The 26,350-nt window shown below is 44.2% G+C and overlaps 1 protein-coding gene and 1 pseudogene across 1 annotated transcript in view; both read right to left on the reverse strand.

Moving 5' to 3' along the window:
- Window positions 1-13,633, reverse strand: part of Ext1 (exostosin glycosyltransferase 1) — a 278,847-nt gene extending 265,214 nt beyond the window's left edge. The window contains exon 1 of the mRNA NM_001130540.1: window positions 12,552-13,633. Coding sequence (NP_001124012.1) covers window positions 12,552-13,513 — 962 coding nt within the window. The 5' untranslated portion in view covers window positions 13,514-13,633. The remainder of the gene's footprint in view (window positions 1-12,551) is intronic.
- Window positions 13,634-14,495: 862 nt separating this feature from the next.
- The window catches only part of Coa6-ps2 (cytochrome c oxidase assembly factor 6, pseudogene 2), an 89,005-nt pseudogene continuing 77,150 nt past the window's right edge, over window positions 14,496-26,350 (reverse strand).

The raw sequence follows: 26,350 nt of genomic DNA on the forward strand, positions 1-26,350 counted from the left end.
CTTTCCTGGTTCTCAATTTTCTCACCTACACCATGCCATGATTTTGGGGGGCAGGGGTGGATTACCAGGTGCCACTTTTTAGCCCAAGTTGATCCTAAATTTCTGATCCTCCTGCTTCCACTTCCTGAGTGCTGAGATGACCCCCAGAATTGAACTATGCCAGGCTGTCTCCGTAATCTTATTGTTCATCTCTCCGAAGGAGCATATGTCTGACCCCAGTTATTCAGAGAGGAACACCAGGTGTGTCCCCGCTACCCTCACCACCAGAGCACACTTCTAAATTACAGACAGACACGATCAGGATGCAGACTTGACAGCCCCAGTCACCAGCTCACTGGTCACTAGGGGAAAGGAACAAATCCAGAGAGACGATATTCTCACACTGTTCCTAAGATCAGCTCTTCCCTTCTTGAACTCACAGGTAATGACCGCTTCACTCGTCTTTCCTGAAATCTATCGTTTATTTTGGCATCTAATCCCTTTTCCCCCTACATTATCCTTACTTGAGTTTCTCCTTAGACAGGGCAACACATAAAAATAAATTCATCAAAATACTACTGGAATCTATTACCTATACTAAACCCTGAAGTGAGGTAGTTAAATTTTATCATAACATAACTACAACTCATTTTTTAAAAAATGTACTGTAACTCTACAATCCAAATACAAAAAGAAATTACACATTTCTACTCCTTGAATCAATAAAAGACCACTCTCTACATTTAAAGGGTTGCCACATTACACCACTCTTAAAAATGTAGTCATCGTAAAACACGCTGTTTAAAGGTAGCTTTTTAATGTGATGTGAATTTTAAAGGAGCCTGTAGCATATACGAAACGGTGCTTTCACAAACACATAAAAATTACTCTCTGCCTCTCAGCAAAGCAAAAGCATTTTAGTGTCAGCTCCCTCTCTGATTAGATTTTCAGATTTCTTCAGATACACAGGGCTAGCCATAATTTTGGAAAATAGCCTTCACAACCTGTGGAAGAACATAAAACATAATTCATACTTAATCAAGTATCATATGATCGTCGCCAAATCTGAGTCAATTTTTAAGACCAACTAAGAACTCAAGGAATTGCACTACAGTGCCCGGGTCCGGGCTAGACACCCTGAGAACTGCAGGCAATACACCATGCCCAGTCTGGGTCCTCCTGAGCCACAGCAGATTTTAAATTCAGGAAATAGAGGCCGACAGGAGAAGTAACAGTACACCTTCCTTGCTTTTTAATTGAATGAAAAATCTCCACATGAATTCATTAGAAGCCTGGTAGCTTTATTAAGTGTGATGTTACTATGTGCTTTGCAGCAACACTTCAAGTACCAGCTAGCAGAACTTAGATGGAAAAAAAAAAAAAGAAAAGAAAAAAAAAGAAAGCCAAATTTTTTATTCAACCAAACCTGGGGAGGAGGGCGTGGAAGAAACTGTAATTAAACGGGGAAGAAATCTCAGAAAGAAATAAACTCCATGTTCTCTCTCATATGTAGAATGTAGCCAATAAAATGTGTGCACATGTAAACAGATGTACATACGGGTACAGTATGGGAAGAGACCAAGGAAGGCTGAACATAGGATGAGAAGTGCCTGGCTGTGGTAACGGGGGACACTGGTTACGACAAAGGATATAGAGCCGCTATTCTTTCTAGTTCTAATTCTGTCGTGGACTCCGTAGTGTGTGTAATACTGAAAGGGTTAGGTTTACTGCAGAGCCCCATGGCTTCTGTTTTGAATACCATTTGTAACTGACTGTATACAAGCTCATAAGTTGCATAGACTCTGGGTCTCGTTAATTTTGGAATGTGATGTTTTTATCTGTTTGTGAAATTTTCCTAATAGTTTTTTAAAAAGGTGGGAGCCCCTGGTAGCTAGAGACTGTTACAGTTAAATGATCAAGGGAACATAATGGTTTTTCATTTAGTCCTCATAAACATCTTAGGCTACTGTGCACCACACCTTCCTAATTCATTTGAATTTGGTTTCATACCAATGCAACAGGTTTGATATGGTTTTTGTTTTTTTAAAGGAGAAAGTACCTTTCAAAAAAAATACTGAAAGAAATTTCTCATTTGAAAACAAAAAGGGAAACCAGGTAAATGAATGAAAAAAAAAAAAAACTGAAGTTGGAGGAGAGACTGGAAAGCCTATTTTATCAATCACAGAGAGTGAAATTTAACAGACCTCCTATTCTGAACCTATGGTCAAGAGTGGTTCAATAAAAACAACTTACATTAGTTGATAGGACTAGGGTTGAGGAAATGGCTAGGTGCTCGCCATGCAAGGCTGAGGACTTGAGTTCCTATCTCCAGTCCACAAATAAAGACAGACACAGTATTATGTGTCTGTAGTACCAGTACTCCTAGATGAGATGGAAATTCCAGAGCAAGCTAGCAGTGTGTACACAGCAGCAAGCAGCAAAGAGAACTGCTTCGAACAAGGTAGACAGACCTGAGATTGTCACCCTTCACAATGGCCCTCCCCAAAACTATAGTGGGAAAATCCCCAGTCATGTTCCCAAGGAAGCTTTCTCCCACCCACTTTTAAAAACCACGGAAACATCTCCTTAGTCTTATTCTCACTGGGCTTTCAAAACACTGGCTAATCTTTTCAGAAACCTGGAACTTCACCCCTACAGACTCTGACCCATCCTATGCCTAGAGCCAAGATCCCCTGACAGAAGCTGCAAGGAGATCCTACTACACAATCTTATCATGGGGCTACAGTACTGCCTGTGATGATGCTTTTCTTCAAAGAAGCTGATATCTCCCGACATGTAAATTTGCATAATATTTGCATAACATTTGCATAACATGGAGGGCAGGGTGCATGTCACTGCTAACATCTATGTATGCATATGGTAGGCACAAGACTATTTTATGTACTAAGATGAACAAATTAAAGATAGAAGCATTACTGGACCCAGAACTCCTTCCCTCGGCATCTACGCAACTTACTGAAAGACGAGAAACAAATAGCTCAGTAAATGGAAAGGCAAAGCTACAGCAGTCATGAAATGTTCTAAGAAAATACGGACTAGGAGTTCAGGAAGTGACTGTAAACGTGAGAAAGAGCAGGGTGGTGCTTTCCAGAAAGTTGCTGGAAAAGGGAGGAGGGGGGTGTGGCTCTTTCTTGTGGATGGGATGAAGCTGAGGAAGCAGTGACAGTTGGACCAGCAGTCACACAGCATGTGATCCTTTTTTACAACAATCCCACTGATGATTTCATGAGCTCTCAGGGTGTTGGAATGTACACAGGATGTAGGGTGGCATCCATTCTACCCTTCTGTCCTTCAGGTCTCATCTCTCTAAGAATGTGGGTGTCATGTACCTCACATACCTGCCCTGCCGGGGACGAGCCCCCACCCCGGCCTGCCTGTACCTTGAGCATGTAAGCAGGGTACCAAGGTGAGCTTGGCTGACGAGTTTTCAAAAGGACAGCTTATTCTTAAGGGCGCCCAAACATTTCTATATCTCCCATATGATTAAGCAAGTTAGAGAAATGCAGTGTTTTTCCACTTTATTAAAGATGAGTACACACAAATGATGCCTCGGGTCAACAATAACCACAGTGTGGCTTATCAAATATTTACCGAAGCTCTACTGCGTGACAGGTAAGGTACTGCGGGCACTCAGAGGGTTAGGTACAGTTAAGCACTGGGCCAGCTATTCACAACCTACTAGGCTTCTTTGCTTCTGAGTGTTATGTGTCATAACTCCCGGGCCTCCGTCCTTGTATTTGTCTTGTCAGCCGTCCCATCTTCCCTACTCTTGTCTTTAAATGAACTGCTACAGATCTACTAGAGCTGGGAAATCAGATTTCCAAAATGGTTAGAACATTCTCTCTAAACAGGATGAAATCAATTCTGGGTGAAAAGCCCAAGTGATACTCCACCCATCAATCAAACATTCGACAAGAGGTGAGAGCGTGGTTGCCTTGCTGGCAGGAGGACTACTCAAAGGCACAGAAGCACTCTGTATGATTGAGAGCACAGGCCTAGAAGTCAGAACACCTCCATCCTCATAGTCTGCATGCTCTTCGGTAGGTCAATGGGAAGACTCTCTGCCTCTCTTTCTTCATTTACAAAGTGAAGAACAAATGGTAGGTTCCGACTAAGGGCGCCAAAAGATTAAGAAGTTGCAACAACCCAATTACCAGCACACAGAACAAGCTCCAGAAGAATTAGTGGCTGTTGCCATCCTCTGGGTTCATACTCAAAAGTGCCAACAGGATATGGCTTCAAAAGTACCTGCCACAGCTAAACTTCCTCTAACCACAGTCCCCTGTTCCAGGAAACGACTTCAAGCTGTTCTTTGCAAAAGGATGTTCACCTGTTAAGAGTGACAATGTGACAGAGCAATCCCTCCTCCATTGATCAGGTCTCCAGCACACCCAATTCATGGCCTACTGTGAAAGGCTCCTCCCTGCAAGAGCAATGATCAATCTCTGCAAAAGTCAACCGGACTTGGTTCCCCAGCAGCACCGGACAACAGCACGCAAGACTGACTCACTGTTAAGGGCTGGCAGACACGGAGACACAGAAGAGCTGGCCAGAACAGAAACAAAGTACCCTGTCCAGGTATCGCATCACATGCTGCGAACTTAGTGCAACTCTTTTAGTTCAGTGTCTGTCCCATGTCCCCTTGGAGTGAATCCTGTGACTAAACATGGCCTGAGAGATGGTGTGCTTGTGACTGTAACTTAGGAACCCACTGAAGCAGCTCACGGAAATTGCTACGTGGCTCAGTCCTAGTCAGACAGGGTGGCTCTCCACAAGCAGTCCTCAGCTGCTATTGGTAAATGCAGAAGAGAGAGCCTGCATCCTTGATGCAAGGAACATAGAGAACATGGGAGCAAGGAAATGTTGGGATACCCCAGGGGCTGCCCTCTACCCCGGCCACCTACCACCTCCAGCCTGCAAGCTCCATACATGTCTTTCTACATTCCACTGAGCAGTGATTAAACACCGGAGCACTTAAGCCCACGGTTACCTGGGAATTCAGTTTCAGGGAAGAGATGAGCAGAACGTTTTCAGGGGCACAGTTAAAAGGCTGAGTTATGAAACCAACTGAGCCACTCCATAGTTGACTAGACCATGACAGGAAGATGGTTTTAATAACACGGCCACCCTAGAGGGCATATTATCATTTACAAGGTACATTCACATACACTCCACCTCTTTTGATCCTCTTAATGACCCTGTGAGGCTGGTAACCTGATCTCCATTGCCAGCTACAAAAACTGAGTCTGAAAGGTTAAAAAAAATTAGTCAGAGAATCCTTGCCAGCTACCCCTTCCTTCAGAATCCCAGACTGCTTCCTAAGGCTCCACACAAGACAAAAAGGTACAACAGAAAACTCAAATATGCATTGCTTCAGATCTCTCAGTGTTACCCAAAAATTAAAAAGGCTTGAAAAGAAGGACATTAACTGTTGATTCTGTTTTGTGCCTGGTTTTAAAGATACTTAAAAACAATACGCTAGGTGTAAGAATTCCTTATTTGGCGGTCCAGAGGTAAAGAACCTGTCAAACTCACCTCCCCTGGATCAGAGAGTCTGCAATCAAAGGGAAAACAGAAGCAAAGGCCTGACTGATACAAGATGCTAGAAAAAGGGCCATCTCCCCCAAGTTGGGTCAATTAGACCCTGAGATTCCCCAGAAAGCAAGCATTGTGTTAGGAGAGCAAAGTCTATTGCTGCCAGCACAGTTAAGAGACCGGAGAGGTTTTGGCTGGAGCCAAAACAAAACTTCAAAGGGAACAGAGCCAGGAGCTTCAAAGACCCCCTGCAGGACCAATTACCACCTACACTGTTTATCTAAGCTGTCATTTAATGACAGCTACTTCCCTAACTGGGTGCTCAGTCTCACCTTAAAAACACCTACCACTCCAGTGGGGTGAGGGGTGGGGGAAGGGCACGCAAGTCCTCTGTTGTTTTTCAAAAGAGAGACCCCAGTCAAGAACCAGGCTCTCTGGTGAAATCCACCCTCCAAAAGTAAATATAATATATATGGTTAAACTATGACACAGCTATGAATTTTCTTTTTTTTTTAAAGTGTTTAAAAGTCCCACTTCATTTTGGCAGGACAGTAAAATATTCTTAAATAACGTTAAGGGGGTAAGCACACAAGCACACTTAGATCCGACTTCAACTTCCAGAGAAACAGAGTAGCCAGCAGCAGGCCAGGAGCTGTGCTTACCAATGCTTTAGCCCTAACTTCAACACGTGGGCAGCTTGGACAAACAATGAAGTTAAGATTTATTACCAGTGACTAAATAATTCACATAGCTGGACAAAGTGTTGGGATAGCAGAGATAAAACAATACAAACATAATGGTTGGGCAGCTAAATCAAACTTGGGCATGGCCTTGCTCTCATAACGGGATGAGAAATGAAATGGAACACCACTTTGCTGTATCCTGTATCTTCTCCATTTCCCCCCAGGAGCTGGTCTCCAGCTATTATGACAGGTGTGATCGCATGTACACGTGTGTGTCTGGCAGTAGCGTGTACTAGTGCATATGGTGGACAGAGATCAAGCGTGTATGATATACATGGAGGGCAGAGACACCTACATCTGGTGTCTTCTTCAATCACTTCCCCTTATTTTCTGAACCGGAAGCTCACCAATTACACTAGACTGGGTGACCAGCAAGCTCCAAGAATCCTCCTGTCTCTGACTCCCTAGTGCTGAAATTATAAGCATGCTACCATAGCTGGCTTTTCACATGGGTGCTGGTAGTCCAGATTCAAGTCCTTGTGCTTGCTAAGCTGTCTCCACAGCCCTACCTGCGTAAAATAAAGATTTCACTTGAATGATGTGTGCCTGGGACTACTAGGCATAAGCTTGCCCACCAAGTTCCCCAGCTCTGGACTGCACCCTAGCCAGCAGCAAAATCTCCCAGTGAGCCTTTCTACACTGCTGGCTCATACATCCACCTGGTGTACCTGTCCCTCTAGTACTCATCCCAGGAGTGCAATCACAGGAAGCAGGGGATGCTTCACTGCGGGCAAACATCACTTTGAAGAGACGAGGAGATCCTGAAAAGCTGAATGCATGCAGGTCAGATTGAAATGCTCACAAATCATCCCTTCGAGTAGTTCAGAGTTTAAATGTCAGAATTGAGGTCCTATTAGCACATGTGCAAGCTAAAGTCTTTCCCTAGGAAATGTGCAAAGCAGTGACAGAGACATCCAATATACACACACCCGACTCACTTGCTAACTAACAGGCAAATTTCTTATTCTCCAGGAGACTAACATTTTGAAGAACAGAATATGCAGGCTCTGGGACGTAAAGCCCCTGGTCACAGAATCATTCGTTCACTACACGTAATACTGAATTCACTTATTGGAAGGCTTTAATGAGATAAGAAAGGAAAAGTTAAGTAAAAAGCATTCTTCCAGTTTGGAAAGGAGGCTAAGTTCAAAGCTGACCAAGGTTGAAGAGACCATAAGTGAAAACAATTAATTATTACATTTGATCGAAGAGGGGTTCCCACATTTATGTCTGAAGAATGTGGAACGCAATGACCGCTTCATGTGACCTCATTGGACTGGGTGTCAGAAAGCAGTAGCAGGCCACAGTGAGAAGACTGGGAGCCAGAAAACCTGGGCTACAGCCCAAGTTCTGCCACTTCCGAACTAGGAGGCCTTGGACAAGTAACCTCAGAACCTCTGGCTTCAGCTTACACTGCTACGAAGCACTAACAAGACACACTGCAAGGTACCCGTGAGAAACGCAGCTGGGCTCTACCCACCAAACCTTCGGTAGGACACTGACACAAAGTCAGAGTCAGCTTTCTAGAATCCTCTTCTGTGACAGTAGATCTTCCAGGATATGAAGCAAACCACAACCACCCTGGGGTATGGTGTCTCCTTTTATCCATTCTGTGCCCGCCAACTGGTATCAAGAGAACCAAAGGTTCAAAGGGATCTGCCCAAATCTTAGCAGCTTGTCATGAATGAAGCGTAGTAAAACCCTTTAGACGCACATCTCGGGTAACAGACACCTTTCCACATTTCCTACTCTGGACTCAATCAAACCACAACTCTCCCTGCAAAATGTCAGTAACGTCCCCCAACCTCAATTTCTTGTGAGTCAAGGCTTTCAGGTGTTCTCTTCAGAAGGCATGTTCGGGAAGATGAGGAACTTGGAGAAGGGGATATAACTTCAATAACTTCACTGTCCGAAGACACATTTGTCAACTTCATAGCTCGCCACAGGACTATTATTTTTATTTCTAATCTGTGGGTTATTTTAGAAACACTTTGTGCCATCACACAACTGTGAGGAGAAAGGTGCTAACATTTTACATCTGGAGACTGTGCCTCACAGTTCCTGCTTTTCTCCTTTCAGAAGAGGAAAACATTCAGGAAGAGTTAGGCCCGGGGTCAGGAACTTGCTCCCTGTGTCTATGAACCCAGCTGAGGACAATGGAGGACAGAGAGAAAAAGCCCTTTTGTACAATGGCTGGTCTTAAGCACAGTTTCCTTCCTCTGCAATTGCATCTGAATCCAAGTTGTTTGGCCAATTCCACATGCACCTTAAATGTTTAAGGTCAAATAGAAATGCTCAACAAAATTTAAAAAGAATAAATAAATAAGAATGAGTTACACTAAGCGGTTTTGGGGACACACCTATTATTTTATCAACAATAAAGGGGAACCATGACCCTCACGTAAGGCTCTAAGCCTGTCCCTTTAAAGAGCTGCATCAGCTCTTTAAGCTAGTTGACACTTTTTTTCTCTTTCTCCTGCCAGCCACCTTTGGTAAGTTTTCATCAAGTTGTAGAAATACCAGCAGCACCAATCGGGATGTCCTGGAGGCTGAGTGCTTCCAAAGTGTTTGCAATTAGAAATGAAAGCAGTGCTGGGTAATGAAAATTTCCAAAGGCCACTACTAAAACACATCAGAGTGCCAACCGCTCCCCAAATAAAAGCTGCCATCCTTCACTTTCTATTCCTATAAGCTAAATGATCACCCATCCTTAAACAGTGCATGGCTAGAGCTGATGAGGTGACTCATTAGGGAAGGCCACTGGCCTCCAAGCCTGAGGATGTGCATTTGATTCCCAAACCCCACTTGGTGAAAGAGGAGGACTGACTCCAAGGTGTCCGCTGAACTCCATGCATGCGCACACACATGCACACAAACACTAAAGAAATGTTTTGTTTTTTAAAACACCAGTAGGGTACAGCTCTGGTGAACAGAACAGGGTCTGACAAGCTTCATGGTGTTTTGACTGTTCTCAGAAAAGATGCTCTGAAAGGAAAGGGTCAGAGGTATAGGCCACCTCTCATTATCTTCTCTTCCTTCTGTGTGCGATAGCCAAACTTGAAGTTCCCTGATAATGACCTTCAAAGGGATCTAACCGGGGATGTCCCCGCAAAAACGTAGTCATCATGTAAGGATGCCTGAGAAGCCAAAAGCATTAAAATGCAGAGAATTTCTCTAAGGTCTCACTCAAGATCGCCAATCCCAGCAACGACTCGGTTCAGCTGGTGCCAGCTACACCTGGTTTGATGTGTAACTGAGAATCAGATGTGGAGCGCACCTTTAATCCCAGTACTCGGAGGCAGTGGATCCCTGAGTTCAAGGGCAGCCTGTTCTACAGAGCTAGTTCCAGGACAGTAAGAAATGAAATAAAGTGAAAATTAAAAAGATGTGTAACTGATAAAAATTGCGTGCATTATGAAAAAAGTGAGTGTTTAAGGTAATTAGAAGGCTGGATCAAAGTTTACAGAAACTTTTTCTTCATCACAAAAATAATTCCCATTTTCTCCACACAGCTGTTCTGCCCTGGTGAGATCGATGTGTTTTTCACAAAATCATAAGTGGGGCAGGAATCCCCAACCACTTCCCTGGAAACCTACAACATTACACACCACCATGACGTGCTGGAGTTGACGTATCTGCTTACGTTCTTCTAGTAGCCTAACTTGAACAAGGTGCTATAAATTTCCAATCTAATTATCAGATCCGGTGTCCCAAGCAAACCTGTATGAGGCTGCTCGTCGAAGCAAATTAAGTTGAAACCTTTTCATAGGTACTTGCTAATGCAGAAGAGAAGTAGATGAAAATTGATCTCGTCTTTACAAGCCATTACCAAATGAATGTCTAGAGTACCCAGGAAACTGCTTAAACCCTGGGTAGAAATCAACTCAGAGATGACTCCCAGGATGGAAGGAACAGTGCCACAGATCCGACTTCAGGATCAACTCATCTCCAAGGGTTCTGCTGTGGTCAGCCTCAGGGCGGCTGAGGAGTTCTGCGCTGCCCCAGCACTCTTACCTCAGAGTGCAGCATCGGGTGTCTTCTAAAGTACATTAGTACCCACACTGCTTCCAGATTCCTGCATTCTTATTTCATCCCTGTGTATTCCAAAGTCAAAAGCAAACACTCAGCCATATTTGCAAGTAACAATTCTGACAACCCAAGACAAGGAAGGAGTTCCAGTCTGCTGAGTGAGTGATGTGCACCACTAACACAGCCCAGTAAGCAATACTGGGACTAGAAGGATTGTAAAAGGAAACATTAAACCGAGGAAATTACTGCTAAAGAGAAAAAGTAAACTTGTTCTCTTTCTGAATGCCACACTTCCAAACAGAGATGATCCTGAGGCCCTGACCCAGGTGGTCTTTAAACTTAAATCAAGAAGAGTTGGAAGGTGTCAGATTTCTTGGCCCAAGCACTGAAAGGTGAAAAATTAATTACATTCAATTAGCAAAACAAAGTTGAGTGGAAGCCAATCGGCCACACCTTTCTCCATCCCTGCTCTCTAGAAAGCGAAAGTAAACTTTCCACAGAAAATGTACAGAATTGTTATTTACTGTTGTGGGAGAAGGTCGAACACAGGGAACATCTGCTCTTTCAGAATGAAGAACACCACGATCTTTCTTTAAAGCTTGGAGAGATTGCTTTAGAAGCCATCAAAAGATCAGCCTCATCGCACCAGCCAAAGAAATTCCTAGAAGGCACTGCTTTCTCACAAGCACCCCTCAGACTTTGTCAAAGTATATTGTCCTTTCAACAAAGCAGTTTATTCTGACCACAGTTGCAGAGTATTTTTACTCCATCACAACAACACTCAATATTCACACAGAACTTCCGTATGTAAGAGGAAACTATGGATTCACAATTGATCCTGGCCTCAGGCTTTTCCTACAATTGAAATGGAAAATGTCCTAGGGATTCAGACTCAGAATCCCCACGCTTGATATTTCCTCTCCCTCCCTCATCCTCTACGATGGAGTCTCAGAAGATGATCACTCTCACCAAGACCAGAAGAGTCTGAAGGAATCCATGGGCAATAATCAAACCTTTCATTTCGGGGGCCCAGTTCCCACCCTACCCCTTCCTGATCCAATCCCGTTTGAGGGGACCAGCATGTCCCCTGGTCTGCACTTCATGAATCAATTGCACAATCTACCAACCTCTGCCAGTTCCTCTTGTACTCAGCTGAGAGGTTTCCCCTTCTTTCCCTGGGTAGCACAAGGCTGCTCTGGTTTTTAACTGGCGTAAAGTGGAAATGCACCACAGGAGCTCACTAACTCTTTCCCAGCCAAACATAAGTGAGTCTGGGGCACTGACCTCAGCTATCAGGAAACTGACCGGCCAGCCTCGGTTTAAAGCAGATTTGTGAACTCTAACTTTGACCTGGAATCCTGTATGTCAGCTACTGTTGAAGACAAGGAAAAGGAAGACTGAAAGGGGCTACAAAGTAACCAACTCAGTTACTTAGCAACTAAACAAAACTCTCCCCTCCACCGAGGCTAAGGAGGCATCTCAAGCCCATTCAAAGAGTAACAGTCCACATTTATATGCAAATAGATAAAGACAAAGAAGAAAAGGAAATCTAAATTAGTAAGGGTAGTTCACTGCAGTGGGCCTGAGGCCCAGATTTTAAAGTTTCTCCAAGAAAGAGAGGGCTTATAGGAATGAATGAATGAATGAATGAATGACCCTAACCAACTTACACTCTACCCTTAATAAACATCAACTCTTAGAGGAAGTAAGAGACAGTCACAAGTTGGGGAGATAAAAATTAAAATATTCCAGCTATCAAGAATCTAAAGCTTAGGGAGAAAGGTGCAAATTTAAGCCTAGCAAACTGCCCAGAGAACAGGTACCCATGTTCTTGAGGGAAACAAGCAAAGCATAAGGGTAAGTGTCTGTGGACTTGGGTAGAGCTGTGTATCTCCGGGTCTCCAGACCCGGTCACAAATACTCTCTAGTACCCTTCAGTGAAACGCGTTTCCAAACTTGGATCAGAGCCCCAGATTGTGCGGAAGACACATGAGTCCTAAAGGGTTTTCAAAGTCTCAGGGAGATAACCTTTACCAACTTGATTGGAGAGAGTACTCGGTCGAGTTTACCTGAGAAGCTCAAGTTCGGCCCCCCCACACTTGAACCCGGCCGCCTGGTCCCAGGAAGCAACAGAACTGAGGGCTTCTGTCTCCACCCCGCACGCCCCCCCTCCCCAACCTCCCACCTGGACTCAGGTATCCAGGGCCCAGGGCTGAGCCTCGAAGGGAGGCAGCCCTTACTCACTTCTCATACTCGGTGTTGTCTCTGTCACAGCGAGAATCCTTGTGCTTTTGCCAGTCTTTGCCATGCTTGCAGGTGGTGAGGAGCAAGACGTCCTCCCCGTTATGGACGTGATATAAGGCATTCCTGGTGTCTGACCCTATCCCTGTCAGGTACCTCTTCCCCTTGAATACCAGCATGTACTTCCTGAGGGGAGGGATGGTGTTAAATTTCAAAAACCCCCTCTCCCCTCCTGTCCTGGGATGATCCTTAGAAAAGAGGGGAATAGAAACATCAAAGTTTGGTCGGAAGTTTTCAGTACTGATGCTGGCTTTGGCCAGCATCGCCTGGCCGATGTCAAACCCCACGTCCTCGGTGTAGTCAGGCCAAGTGCCAGAATATAAATTAAAAATTAAATGATTCCTACCATTGTTCCACAAGTGGAGACTCTGCACTTTGGATCTCAAATTGTGCACATACTGAGGTGATAACTGGTCTCTGTCTAAAGTATCCAGACTCAGGACAAAGAGGCACGCCTGGCTGGGGTCCGAGGTGTAGAACCTGGAGCCCTCGATGGCCGCTAGAATGTTTTGGTAACTTTCGGCAATTTTCTCCCCTTTCTGCTGCGGGTAGACGTAGACTTTGAAGCCGTTTTTCTTGCAAAGGGTGAAATCGAAGCAGGACTCCATGCGGCACTTCTTGCCTTTGTAGATGCTCGAGTTGGCGTCCCGCTTCTGCCGGGGGGAAATGTGCACGCTGGAATCCTCGTTTTCCAATTGATCCCAAGGAAAGAAGGGGCGCAGAGCGTCCGGGAAGCGGGGCCAGAAATGATCCGGACTGGGTTGGTGCAAGCCATTCCGACCACTGTGCTCTTCTCTCCGGCTGTGGCTCCTCGATGCCCTAAACTGCACGCCTCCAAAATAAAACAAAAGGGCGAGACAAGAGCCAGCTGAGAGCAGGATGAAATAGCGTTTTTTGGCCTGCATGTGTCCTGCCTGGGTCAAGAGGATTGTAAATAAACACAAGAATCACCCAAGTTTCCCAATCAACACTTTCAGCTCCAGTCCGCCATCTTCCCGCCTGTAAAGACTTCAAACTCTCCGCTCCCACCTTCTCTGGATGCCTTTCCCCAAGCCGTGGACTGATCCAGCGCATGTGGGCGATTTCTTTAACTTTCTCCCCTTCGGTCTTTCATCTTTGGGCTGCACAATGCACGGGAGAGAGCCGGGCAGAAGATCTCGCACCCAGGGCGGGCGAACAGCGGACTGTAATTTTCTTGCATGCAACAAGACCGAGGAAAAGAAAGAGAGCAGGGAAGAAAAAGCTCCCGATACCCAATCAATGGCAAGACGAAGTGACTGCCTCTCCGCTCGGATTCCTCTCGGCGGCGTGGAGAACGAGCCCGGGGAAAGCAACTTCAACTCATCCACACTCCGGTGCAGAGCACTACGGTTCCAACAAGTCAATCCGCCCCGGCTTCAGCCGGCTAGTGCATCTTGCAGCTGGGGCGCCGTAACCTCACAAATCCCTGCATGTCTCTTTATTCCCTTCTGCAGCGGCTCCTACACTCCGCCGGTGTTTACTCCTGCGCTCACGGGGCCGGCTCCCCGGGCGCGCGGCGGCCCGGCCGGCGGCACGAGGCGGCGCGGGGCGGCGGCGGCGGCGCGTCCTCCCCGCGGGCAATGCCGGCCCCGAGCGGTGCTTCGCAGGCCCCGCGCTATCACTGCCGACCGCCGCGTTCGGTCGCCGAATGTTACCCGGTTCTGAATGTTACACTTACACATTCCATTCCCGACACGACAGCGCTGACCTCATCCATCCACGCAGCCCGCGCTGCCATTGGCCGGGCGTCACGTCCGGGTGGGGCGGGGCTTCCGCTGCGCCCATTCATAACCCCCGGCGGCCGGCAGAGGCGCCGGCGCGGCGCGGGCGCGGGGACCCCGGAGCGCACGGACGGCGGGCGGAGCGCTAACCGGCCGGGCGTCGCCCATCACCGGCCTTAGGCTCGCGGGGCTGGGAATGCAACCTGAACGAGGCGGGCCCCAGAGGCGCGGGAGGAAGGGTGGGGACGTGGCTGGCAACCCGCTGCTCGGGATGCCCCGGGTCTCCACGAGCTGGAAACGCCTCCCCGCCTGGAGGCTGAAAGGACTGGTTCCTGGAGAAGGATGCCTGAAAATGGAGAAGCGAGCGGGGGGAGGGGGGTGGGGACTTCATGGAAAGCGAACGAGCGCAGGTCGGGATGTCTCTCCACCACTCTTGGACCCTCTGAGGTCCAATTATTTTGTGGGTTTTGTTTTAAATATTTAAGTGGTCTTTTTATTTCCCCTATGTAACCCATTTCTCTGTCTTCCTTACGGAGACACCCTAATCCTCAACAATGAGGAGGAATTGTCACAGTCCGATGGAACTGTTGCAGTTCTGGATCCGTGGCTGAGTGTGAGAAGACACCTCCTAAAGCCTTCTGTTCTGCGTGCCCTCTCTTCCATTCCTGAATCCCTCCCACCTGTTCTATTCACTGATATTTGGCCGGGAGGGATCTAATGGCTGAAAAGAAGCCATTTCATTTTGCCCCTATCGGTGTTGTTATCCTTCCTGAGGTGGTGTTTTTAAGATGCCACCTGCCCTAGCTGTAAAAGGGAACCTTTGAAGCAAAAAACTAATCGTATTTACAGTGAATGTGCCACGGTTGTTCCTTCAATTGACCTTCCTTCTTTCAACTCCCCTACCTAGAGCCCCTGTCATCCTGAGTGAACTTAATAGGATGATTCTCGGAGGGGGGGGGGGGGGCCTTCAATAGAAACCTCCAGGACCTCAAAGCTGAACCAGACTCCCAAGCTTTACCTGGCCTCACAGCCTGAATTGTGACTCAGAACACTTCCCCACCCCAGCCTCAGAGCCTGGCCAAGCTGGACAAGTAGTTGCCTAGGGCAGCAAGCTGTTTACTGATTGTTTATTGTGGGAGTGAGTGAGCTGGGAGTAGACACATCCCTACCTCCCTCGGGCTACTGAAAACCCCAGCCGGCTATGTACCCATGGTACAGTTATAATAAGGCAGAGTGGAAACTTTTCAACCTTTGTTGTTTCAGATTTGTTTGAATAAAGAAGGGAAGAGATGTGGGTGGGATAGTGTGGTACATTCCTGAAACCTCTGCCCATTTTGGACCTGCCAAAGATGTGGTAGGTTTTCATGATTTACTTTATCCCCACCACAGGATTTAGAGAGGCCTGAAATGAGAGTAAGTCATTTTCCAAGCTGGATGAGAACCATGCAGGTAAAGGTAGCAATTGTAGCCGCATGTTACCCCAGCTCTCAGGGAGATTGCAGTGAACAGTCTTCCAAGGCAGAGAGCTCTTTGTGAGAAAACTGGGTGTCAAACAACCTGTACCCTGTAGAAGACTGGTCTCTTCTTTCCCTGCTTTGGCAGAATCTCTTGCTTTTCTTGCCTAACAGTGGTGGATTCCCTCACCTCACAGCATGTCTTTATAGTCATTCCGTAATGGTTTACGCTGTAGGAGAAAAATGGTACTGAAAATGAGAGGAAATACGTTCAGTCCATGTTTCTCCTATTGACTGGCGCCTTGAGTGTCTCAACCTAACTCTCAGCTTCTCATTGCTGAAGTGATGTTTTGGAGTAATGTTTTTTGGTTTTGGTTTTTTTAAATCAGCCAATCTCAGTATACATATTGGGTGTGTCTATGTATCGTTAACTTGTATTCTACACTGTCACATCCCAGCTGCAATCTATGGTAACTTCTACAAGGATATCATCTGAGCAGCACTCCTAACCTATTTTTTTCATGAGACCATCTCACACACTGATACTATCTTTGTTTAATACTTATTTTACGTGTATCGATGTTTTGCCTGGGTATATGTACATGCACATGTACACCTTATGCGCATAGACCATCAGAACAGAATGGCAGATCTCCTGGAACTGGAGTTGTGGCTGTGTGGGCCATCATGTGGGAGTTGAAATTGAACTCTGGACTTCTTCAAAAGCAACAAGTGCTCTTAGCTGCTGGGACCATCTCTCCAGCCTTAGTATCTTTTCATTTTTCCTGTTGTTTAACCGGAAGGAATAGTCTTAGTATTTTAAGATTTATTTTTAAGAGTGTGTGTGTGTGTGTGTGTGTGTGTGAGAGAGAGAGAGAGAGAGAGAGAGAGAGAGAGAGAGAAAGAGAATATGTGTGTGTGTATACAAGTAACTATAAAGGTCAGAAGCATCTGATCCTGCTAGAGCTACAGTTGTAAGTGGTTGTAAGCCAACCAATGTACAAGTATTGAATGAATATGGCTCCTCTGACAGAACAGTGTCTGCACTTAACCACTGAGCTATGTCCCCAGCTTACTCTTTCTTTTTAATTCTTAGGACTTGGGGTAGATTTAGGTAGAAATCAAGTACTGAATTGAATGAATTAATGAATGAATGATTAAAATTTGACTTAAAGTTCCAAAGAAATTTCTCTTAAGGACAGTCAACAAAAGCAAAAGTAATTGACTCATCTAAGGAAACATTCTGCACAGCAACATTAAAAATCAACAGGATGAAAAAGCAGGCTTGGGAAGGAGAACAGAGTTTCAAACCATACATCAAAAGGAGATTAATATCGAAAATATACAAGGACTTCATTAAACTCAATAGCAAAAATAAATAAATGTGGGCAAAGGATTTAAATAGACATTTTCACAAAGAAGACATACAAGTGCCCCAGTGGGCATATTCAAAAGGTTCAGCATTACTAATCATCAGGAAATGCAAAGTAAAGCCACAGAAAGATGCCCACTCACACCTACTAGAATGGCTATGTCAAGAAAGCAAGAGGTAGCAAGTTTTGAAAGGGGCATGAAGAAAAGGGAACTCACCTTCTACTGGTGTACTTTAGTAAACAGTATGAAGGCTTCCTAAAACCATTAAAAAATAGAAGAAATGAGGCCACATAATACCACTCCTCGACTTGCTATAAAGCCAAAGATACTGAGATCACTGCATCATCAAGAGGTTGGGTTTCTTATTTTCATTGTGTTATCCACAGTAGTCAAGACATGAAGACAACCTAAGCTTCTGTTCATTGATGAATGGATCAAAAATGTGCATGTTAAATAGAACATTATTTAACCATAAGAGGAAGGGAAATTTCAATTTGCAACAATATGTGTGTGTGTGTGGGGGGGTGTAAACTTGGTAATACACAAGATGAAATAAGCCACATAATGAATATAAATATTTCATGATTTAACCTATATGTCGATTCAAAAAAACCTTGGGCCCAGGCTTCAGGTTAGTGATAGAGCATTTGCCCAGAATGCAAAATGTTCAATTACTTGTACCCTCAAAACAAAATAAATTAAAACCTCAATTTAAACATGTACGGGCTGGAGAGATGGCTCAGCACATAAGAACACTAACTGCTCTTCCAGAGGTCTTGAGTTCAATTCCCCAGCAACCACATGGTGGCTCACAACCATCTGTAACAGGGTTCAGGGCACTCTTCTGGTATGTGCCTGAAGACAGCTGCAGTGTACTCATATAAATAAAAATAAATCTTTAAAAAACATATATACGTTTATGTGTATAAATTCTATATATATTATATGCATATCAACAATTAATGAAAAAGAAGTCATGATTTTAAAAGAGATCAAGTAGGTATATGGGAAGGATCAAAGGAAAGGGGAAAATGATATATTCTAAAAAAAATGAAAGAAACCATTTTAAAAAGTTTGAGCTCACAAATGGAGAGAACAGAGTTTGACAGGACTAAGGTAAAAATGGAGAAATATTGGCTGAAAGATATGAACTTGCAGTTATACACTAAATAAGTGTTTGTGTACGGCACAGTGACTATAGTTAATAGTACTGTATTGTCCAAATGGCAGTGCACATCTGTAATCCCAACCCTGTAGCAACAGAGGTATGGCTCTCTAGTCCAGGGCCATCCTTTGGTGTATAATAAGTTCATCGTTAGTCTGTACTACAGGAGACACTGTCTTTAAGTAAAGGAAAGAGAAAATGAGAAAAAATAGCATGGATTGTACTCTATATAGATCATCCTCTATTTATGATAGGATTGGAATCCAAAATACTCCTCTACTGACTGAACAGTGTTGCTTAGCCACAGAACACCTTAGAGTATCTCTTGCTTACTTCTGTGACCCTGAGGCCAGGAGCAGCTACTAGCCACTCCTGCTTAATTTAACATCATGGGGTAAGATCACACCATGTCTTCTTCAAATTCAGAACAAAATTCAAAGTTTGATTTATACTAAATATGCCATCATAAAAGTGTATTAATTCATTAAGTTGGGCCACTTGAGGTGGGGGACTGCCTCTATTTAGAAATTGCTTAAGTGATAGATCATTTTAGTACTGAGGGTGGTGGGGACCTAACACATTAAATATGCTAGGCAAGTGTCTGCCTACTTTTTAAATTTTGAAGCAGGGTCTCTTTAAGTTTCCCAGGTAGACGTTGAACTCAAAATTCCCTTGCCTCCATCTCCTGAGAGGCTGGAATTATGGGCTTATACCACCTAGCACACCTAAGACAGTAGATTTTATTTTCCCACATATACAATAAAGGTCAATATGAAGTGATGGGTATATTTAACTTGATAAGTGAAACAGTGCTTCACATCTTGTCTTATCTAAGATGCCACCTCACTATAGACAACACTAAATAAAGTAACAAGACTTCCTCTATTGTCCCATCTCCTCATTTTGCTTTTGTTTTCTCCTTAACCCCGATAATGGTCTGACAGACTATATTATTTGTTATTTCTTTTTTTTTTTTTTTTGGTTCTTTTTTTTCGGAGCTGGGGACCGAACCCAGTGCCTTGCGCTTCCTAGGTAAGCGCTCTACCACTGAGCTAAATCCCCAGCCCCTTATTTGTTATTTCATTGTCACTTCTAGATCATAAACCATAGAAAGGGAACCCAGTTTGATTTTTTTGCTTTTGTTTACTACTGTGTCACCAATAACTATGACTGCCATAGTGTGTGTTATTCAACATATATCTCTTGGCCTGATTATTTAATTTGATCCCATTGTCTGTGAGTCAAATAAGAGAATATTCAAGGCTGGCTTCATAGACTATGAAGGTATCTTAATCACCCAAGCTTTGATTAATGTCCTTTCGGAGGACTCCTTTGTAGGACCAACTAGGGTCCTGAGTAGCATATGGCACAAAGGATCCCTGAGAACATGGATTCTCATCCCCAAGCTCAGACTGTCTGACCTTAAGTGGATTAGCTGGCCTCCTGCATTTCAGTTTCCCAGTGGCAAACCTGAGAACAGATAAAATACATATCATGTTTAGTTCATTGGGCTACTCTACTGTGGGCGTCAAACAAGAACTAATTAACAAATGAGGCACATTTACAAGAAAGACCCTTGAAATTTACAGTGCACATGGCCAGTGTCATGATCATCAAAGTCTTGGGTAACTACAGCCACAAACACAAGTACATCATGTTGTCAAGCATTAAATACTTGGAGTATCATCCACCCTGACACCTATGTATTCCAGATATCTTATAGACTCTGGAATGGCTCTTGATAGTATAAGCAATTTTTAAAAAGGGGTGGGGGATTTTGTTGTATTACCCTCCCCCCCACCCCCATGAATGACAGGTAAAGGAGACCCTTCTTTTAATGTATGTAAAACCATACACACAAAAGGTTCTCTAGGGTCTGGAAGTATATTTGTTGCAGAAAAAAAAAAGGTGGTTCCACCTTTTTGAAGACAAACTAAAGTGCAATTGTTTATAAATGATTAAATGATCTACAGTGTTCATGATCAATTTTAATAAGGTTACGCCAAGTGTTTATTTGACAGGGGCACATTGTGATATGTGTGGAGGGTATCTGACAGCACCGGCAGCAGTAAGCACTTCCAGCTCTAAGAACACCTAAGAGCTGTGGTACCCTGAGTGATGTTAGAAGAAAGGAAAAAACAAGCAAGTAAGGACCATCCTGGGGCATCTTGGAGGATGAAGGCACTTCCTGCCAGGGGTCAGTAGTCTGAGTTGCAGGTTTTTCCCTTTGCCTTTGCCTGACAGGGTTTTGTGAAGGAATCTGAAGGAGGTTGGTTCTGAAGGCCTAGCATGCAGGGGGTTCTAAAGGATGCAGCATGTGGCGGAACATGCTGGTATTATCCCAGTAGAAATAGTCAGGGATATCCTGTATAGATCAAGGGGTGGGGGAGTGGAAAAGGAACCCCACCCTCAAAGAACGAAAGAAAGGCAGTAGAAGTGAACAGCCTCATCTCGCTCCCAGGGAGTAAGGTCAGAGCAAAGAGAATTGAGCAGTGTATGTGTTAAACTCCGGGTTAGCGTGTAACAGACACCACCTCCCAATCTTCTTAAGGTTCCTAGCAATTGAGTATTATTCTTCTGGGCTGGAACAAATGAGAAAAGGGAATCCAGACTGGAGGAAGGGGTTGCCAAGGACTCATTTCAAATTTTTAAGACAAATACTGACTGAGTAACTTCTCTGTCCCAACCATGCTAGAGTCTGGCATGGTCTGTCTATGGCTCCTTGCTGTTCACAATACACTAGCAGGAAGGTTTTCTGAGTGCCACAGCAGCACCGCAAAGGCTGGAGAGGAAATGATATCCTATTTTACAAAGGAAAGATCACGCTTGGGTCGGGAGTTCTTGAACTTCTGTTTATCTTGTTTTAAGGGGACAGTGCATTGTGGGATGCCCACAAGACCTGCTTATCATGAGATGTAGGCTGCTTAAAACAGAGTCCCGTCTCCAGCGTTTCTGCTTTATTTGTTCTGGAATGTGACCGTAGAATTTACTTTTCCAACAACTTCCCTATTAAGGCTGAGACTGTTAAGGACGCCCGACTGTAGGAGCACACTGTGATTTCAATATCCACAGAAACAGACCTGGAGCTGGAGACCATTGAATGCAGGACCAAGAGACTGGCACTCCGGGCAGAGAAGTTATAGGGACCCTGCATACCTTGGCATTTTATTCCCTGGGTGGGAAGACCTTTAGAAAAGTTTTCGGCATGGGAGTGATGTGATCTGATTTCTATGAGCCCCTTGTAGCTCAGTGGTTCTCAACTTTCCTAGTGTAAGGTGGCTTAGTTCCTCATATTGTAAGGACCCCCCAACCATAAAATTATTTTCATTACCACTTCATAATTGTAATTTTGCTACCGGTATGAAACGTAAATATCTGATATTCAGATGGTCTTGGGCAACCTTGTGAAAAGGTCATGTGACACCCCCACCCCAGGAGTCATGACCCACAGGTTGCTGTTCTACTTAATAGGCCTGAGAGTCGGGTTTCTTATGTGTTTGTTTTCATGGGATTGGAAACAGACTGGCCTCCAAACTTGCTAGGTAGCCAAATATGATGTTGAGCGTTTGATACCTCAGTCTCCACCTCCTCAGTGCTGGGCTTAGAGGTATCCATCACTATTGCCAATTTACGTGGTACGGTGGCCCTAACTTGGAGCTTCTGCATGCTAGGCAAACCCTCTACTAACCTAGCTACACCCTCTCCCTGCCTTGCAAGTTTGTACAACAAATACAAAATTTTAAAAATCTTTACAGTTTACACCAGGACAATGGCATGGAGAGGATGCAAACTTCAAGTCCTATTTTCATGATAAGGAAATTATGACAAGCAGAATTGTCACTGGCCTAGTGACCGTTAATGAGTCGTGCTAACTGAATAGTGTTTTTCCCAACTGCAGTTGAAACTGAGAAGTCTCTCTCCTACTAACTCTGGATTTTCCATAAACTGACAAGTTGAGCTAAGCTATATTTTGCTGTGTCCTTTGTGTGTTTGACAACTTGGAACTGGCTGCTATTTCTAGTGATAGGACAGCCTTTTGTGGGTGTTTTCTGAGGAACAAATGGTGACAAGAAGTTGCCCTTCTCCGAGTTTGGTTGTACTTTTAAGAGCCTCATAGAAGTTCTACTGACCCCTGGTGGAAGAGACCTTCATTCTACCCTGCGTGCCTGTGTAGGCAGCTGTTGCTTTACCCAAAGGCTCGGGTTTCTTTTCAGAAGTTTATGTAACCGTACTGTCTCCCAGAACACAGGTTAGAAAAAAAACAAGAAAGGGAAAGACAGAATCACAATAAAACTGACTTGTGCTAGAGTTTACAAGCGTAAGAAGTTTCATTTTTGTGGGGCTCTATTCATATTTATAGATCCATTTATAAATGGAGTAACAGAGAGAAAATGAGCAATTGAAATGTCAATTGTAGAACGTGATGAGGCAGGTTCGCCCACAATTCCAGTCCACTTTCCATGGTGCAATTCTCTTCCAACATTGCCAGAACTCTTTTTTGTTTGTTTGTTTAATTTCTTTTACCCAGTATTGTCTTCTATGATGTCAACAGAACTTTAAACATTTTTTTCTTGTCCTTTTGGCTTCTATATTACTATGGTCCAAAAAAAATTATTGGTGCTCACAATGACAACTATGAGACACTGGAAAATCTTAAAGTACTTTCCCAGCCATCAAGAAAGTTTAAACCGGGCTGGAGCACTCACTGTTCTTCCAGAGGTCCTGAGTTCAAATCCCAGCAACCACGTGGTGGCTCACAACCATGGTGAGGTGTGATTGAAGTACAGCTACAGTGTACTCATATAAAATGAATGAATGAATGAATAAATAAATAAATAAATAAATCTTGAGAGAGAGAGAGAGAGAGAGAGAGAGAGAGAGAGTTTAAACCACATCCAGATCTACTCTGTGAGCTAAGTACAATTCATGGACATTCAAATCATTTGCAGTTGGTTACCCTTTCATCTCATCCACAGAACACAGAACTAGTGAGAAGCTCCAAAGCTGTTTCTTATGTGGAATGGTTCGTATTTCTCTAAACCTTGGATTTCTTAAGAGCAAATCTCTAGGTCATTTTCACAATGCCTGGCATCTTTATGAATAGGTAAAAAGTACACTCAAATATGCATGGGTAGAGACTGTTCTTCTGGCCTCCGTGAGCCATCATTTTGAAAACTTGACGTCTAATCAAACAGAACCATTTTTCAAATTAGAAATTCACATATGTTTATAACCACCCAATATGTCAACCTTCAGCAAATGCTTCTACGTCCACTCCCATCTCTTCAAATAACTTACTTTTTCCCCATGTTCTTGACACAGATCACATGGTAGACGTGTGGGCAGCTCAGAAACTGAGGAAAACCATATAAAGATAGCTAATAAATATATTTTGATATATTTGTATGTAAATTTCAGCACAGGCCTTATGTCAACAAAAATCTGATTATTCGAAGCTCACTAAAGTACACTAAAAATACTTTCTGGCTTTAAATAAAAGCCTTGAGCAGGGAATTGCTCACAGGGGCATAATTCCTATTGGTTCCCTCCTACTGAGGATTTAAGCCTGCAGTTGCTTACCAGAGCTGCTGGGCCAGTAATTCCTCTTGTGGAGGGGAAAAAAAAATGCAGCTTTCAGTCCTGTTGCAGACAGGATAAGTCTGGGTTCCTTTCTTGTTCCTTTTGGCCTGTGGTGACTTGTTGCTAACGGGAATCTTCACTCAAGGCCTGTTCCAAACACGAGGTAGATACTCTCTGGAGCCCCTTCAATCCCCGCGACAGGAGCTCGCACCACTACCCCCAACAGCTGCTCCATCTGGGCTCTGGTCTGACCTTGTCACCCTCCGTGGTTTTTGACTGATCTTGGGATTCATTGCAGCAAGAACTGCCAATTGCTTTAAGATATATGCTGTTTTGACTAAGAGAATGCTAAAGAAGCCACTATGACTAAATGACCATTGGGCCACAGTTGATTCTTCATGCTCATAGGTAGATGTAACCTTAAGAGAGCCTTCTGGTGGCATAGTGTCATCTGACTCATGACTGTGCACATTCTACTCAAGCACACAATAATCAAAAACCTTACTTAAGTAATATGTTTGTGCACTATATTTTGTTCACATTCTTTTCCCTCTCGAAATTCCTCCCAGATACGTCCTGCTCCACCCACCTTCATTCATGTTATCTCTCTCTCTCTCTCTCTCTCTCTCTCTCTCTCTCTCTCTCTCTCCAAAAACCAAAAGAAAACAAAACAACAACACAAAATCACCACAGGAAAACAGTCAAAAGGTACACGCACGCACACACAAAGCAAACACAAACAAAAACCACATGGGATTTGTTTTGCTGGTGAACTACTCCTGGGCATGAGGCCTGCCCTGGGTATGGTTGACATGACTTTCCACTGGACAAAACTAATAGTTCTTTCCCAGAAAATACAGATTGCACATAGCTTCTTGGTTAGGGGTTGAGTTTTGCTTCCACTTCCCCTGCTAAGTGCTTGGATTCAGTGTGGTTTGAACCCGTGCAGGTCTAGCGTGCGCTGTCACAGTCTTTGTGAGTTCATATATGCATCAGTTCTGTTGAGTCTGTTTCTTTGAGTCACCCACCAGCTCTGACTCTCAAAATCTTTCTGTCTGTTTTTATGCATAGAACACTGAGCCTTAACAGGCTCAGTAATGACGTCAGTTTAGGACAGATTGCTTCAAAGTCTTACTCTCTACACATTGTCTAGCTGTGATCTCTGAAGCTTATCTGCTGAAGGCTGAAGGATGCTCTTATCTGGGTACCAGCCTGTTATGGCAGCGTTGGGTCCCTCGTTCAAACTAGTTCTGAGGGTTGGCTGAGTCACAGCAGACTGGGGATAGTCCAGACTAAAAGGTTGAACAGCCTGCCAGTAAGAACTAGGAAAACCCTGGGGGCCTGCCCAGGCCAAGCCCCCAGGAGCAGGGGATGGGCTGGAAGAACGGCCTTCTTCGGGTAAGCTGTGCCAGTACCAAGGTTAAATCTGAAGAGACTAGAATGGAGAACAAGATTAAACCTAGTATTTATGCGAACTGCATACCATGGAGGCAGGATAGGATAGTGGTGAACACACATGCTTTGAAGTCTTACCTTTTGAGTTCAAATCCACAATACTGGTTGTGACTTTAGGCAAGTTATTTAGCTATTCTCAGCCTCAGTTTCAGCATGTGCTGCCCTGAGAGGATGATGAGCACATCTTCAGATGTTTGTGCACATAACCCATTTAACCTAGCACCACCACCTTGGAGGCGGTACTTGGCGAATGTCAAATAGTCGACCGGCTGTCTCCTCTCCCATCCCTCCCCAATTAGACTGGATTTCACATTCTCTGTTTTTAGCAGTTGTGTCTCCTAGAATTTGAATTAACGTCCCTCATAATTAAGATTGACATTTTAGCAAATCATGTTAAAGTGTTGCAGTGGCTATTAAAAGAAAAACAAAACAAAACATGTTCATTCATCCACTTATCCATCCAATAACAAATAGCTATTAAATGTCAAGTTTCTCTCTCCTGGGTATGCAACATGTGAGCCAAACAGACCTTTACTACCGCCTAGAGACTGTGAAGTCTTCTCAGGGAGATGGTAGCCAGCAAGTAAATAAATAAAGTAAGTGCTAAATGCTAGAACTGTTCAGGAAATGGAAGGTACACAACAATGGACATATTGTTTAAACCCAGTGATCAGACACACTATCTTGGGAGGCATTTAAACAGAAGTATGAAGCTTTAAACAAGTATGGAGGATAAGAAAAGAGTCAACTTTGCAAGGGAAAGAACCTTCTAGAAAAAAAAAATTCTCCAGGCTAGATAAACCAGCCTATCTGTTCAGGAACAGAAAAGACCACCAAGAGGCAAACTATCTTGAAGTTAGGCACTAGATCCTACATGCCAGACAATAGCTACTCAGAGGACGTTTTTGGTGACTATATATGTTATCCATAGGAAAAGGAAGCTATAGAGACTGAGTTTTGAAGTGGAATGTT

The sequence above is a fragment of the Rattus norvegicus genome, chromosome 7, assembly GCF_021556685.1.
Source record: "Rattus norvegicus strain SHRSP/BbbUtx chromosome 7, alternate assembly SHRSP_T2T, whole genome shotgun sequence".
Taxonomy (NCBI): Eukaryota; Metazoa; Chordata; class Mammalia; order Rodentia; family Muridae; genus Rattus; species Rattus norvegicus.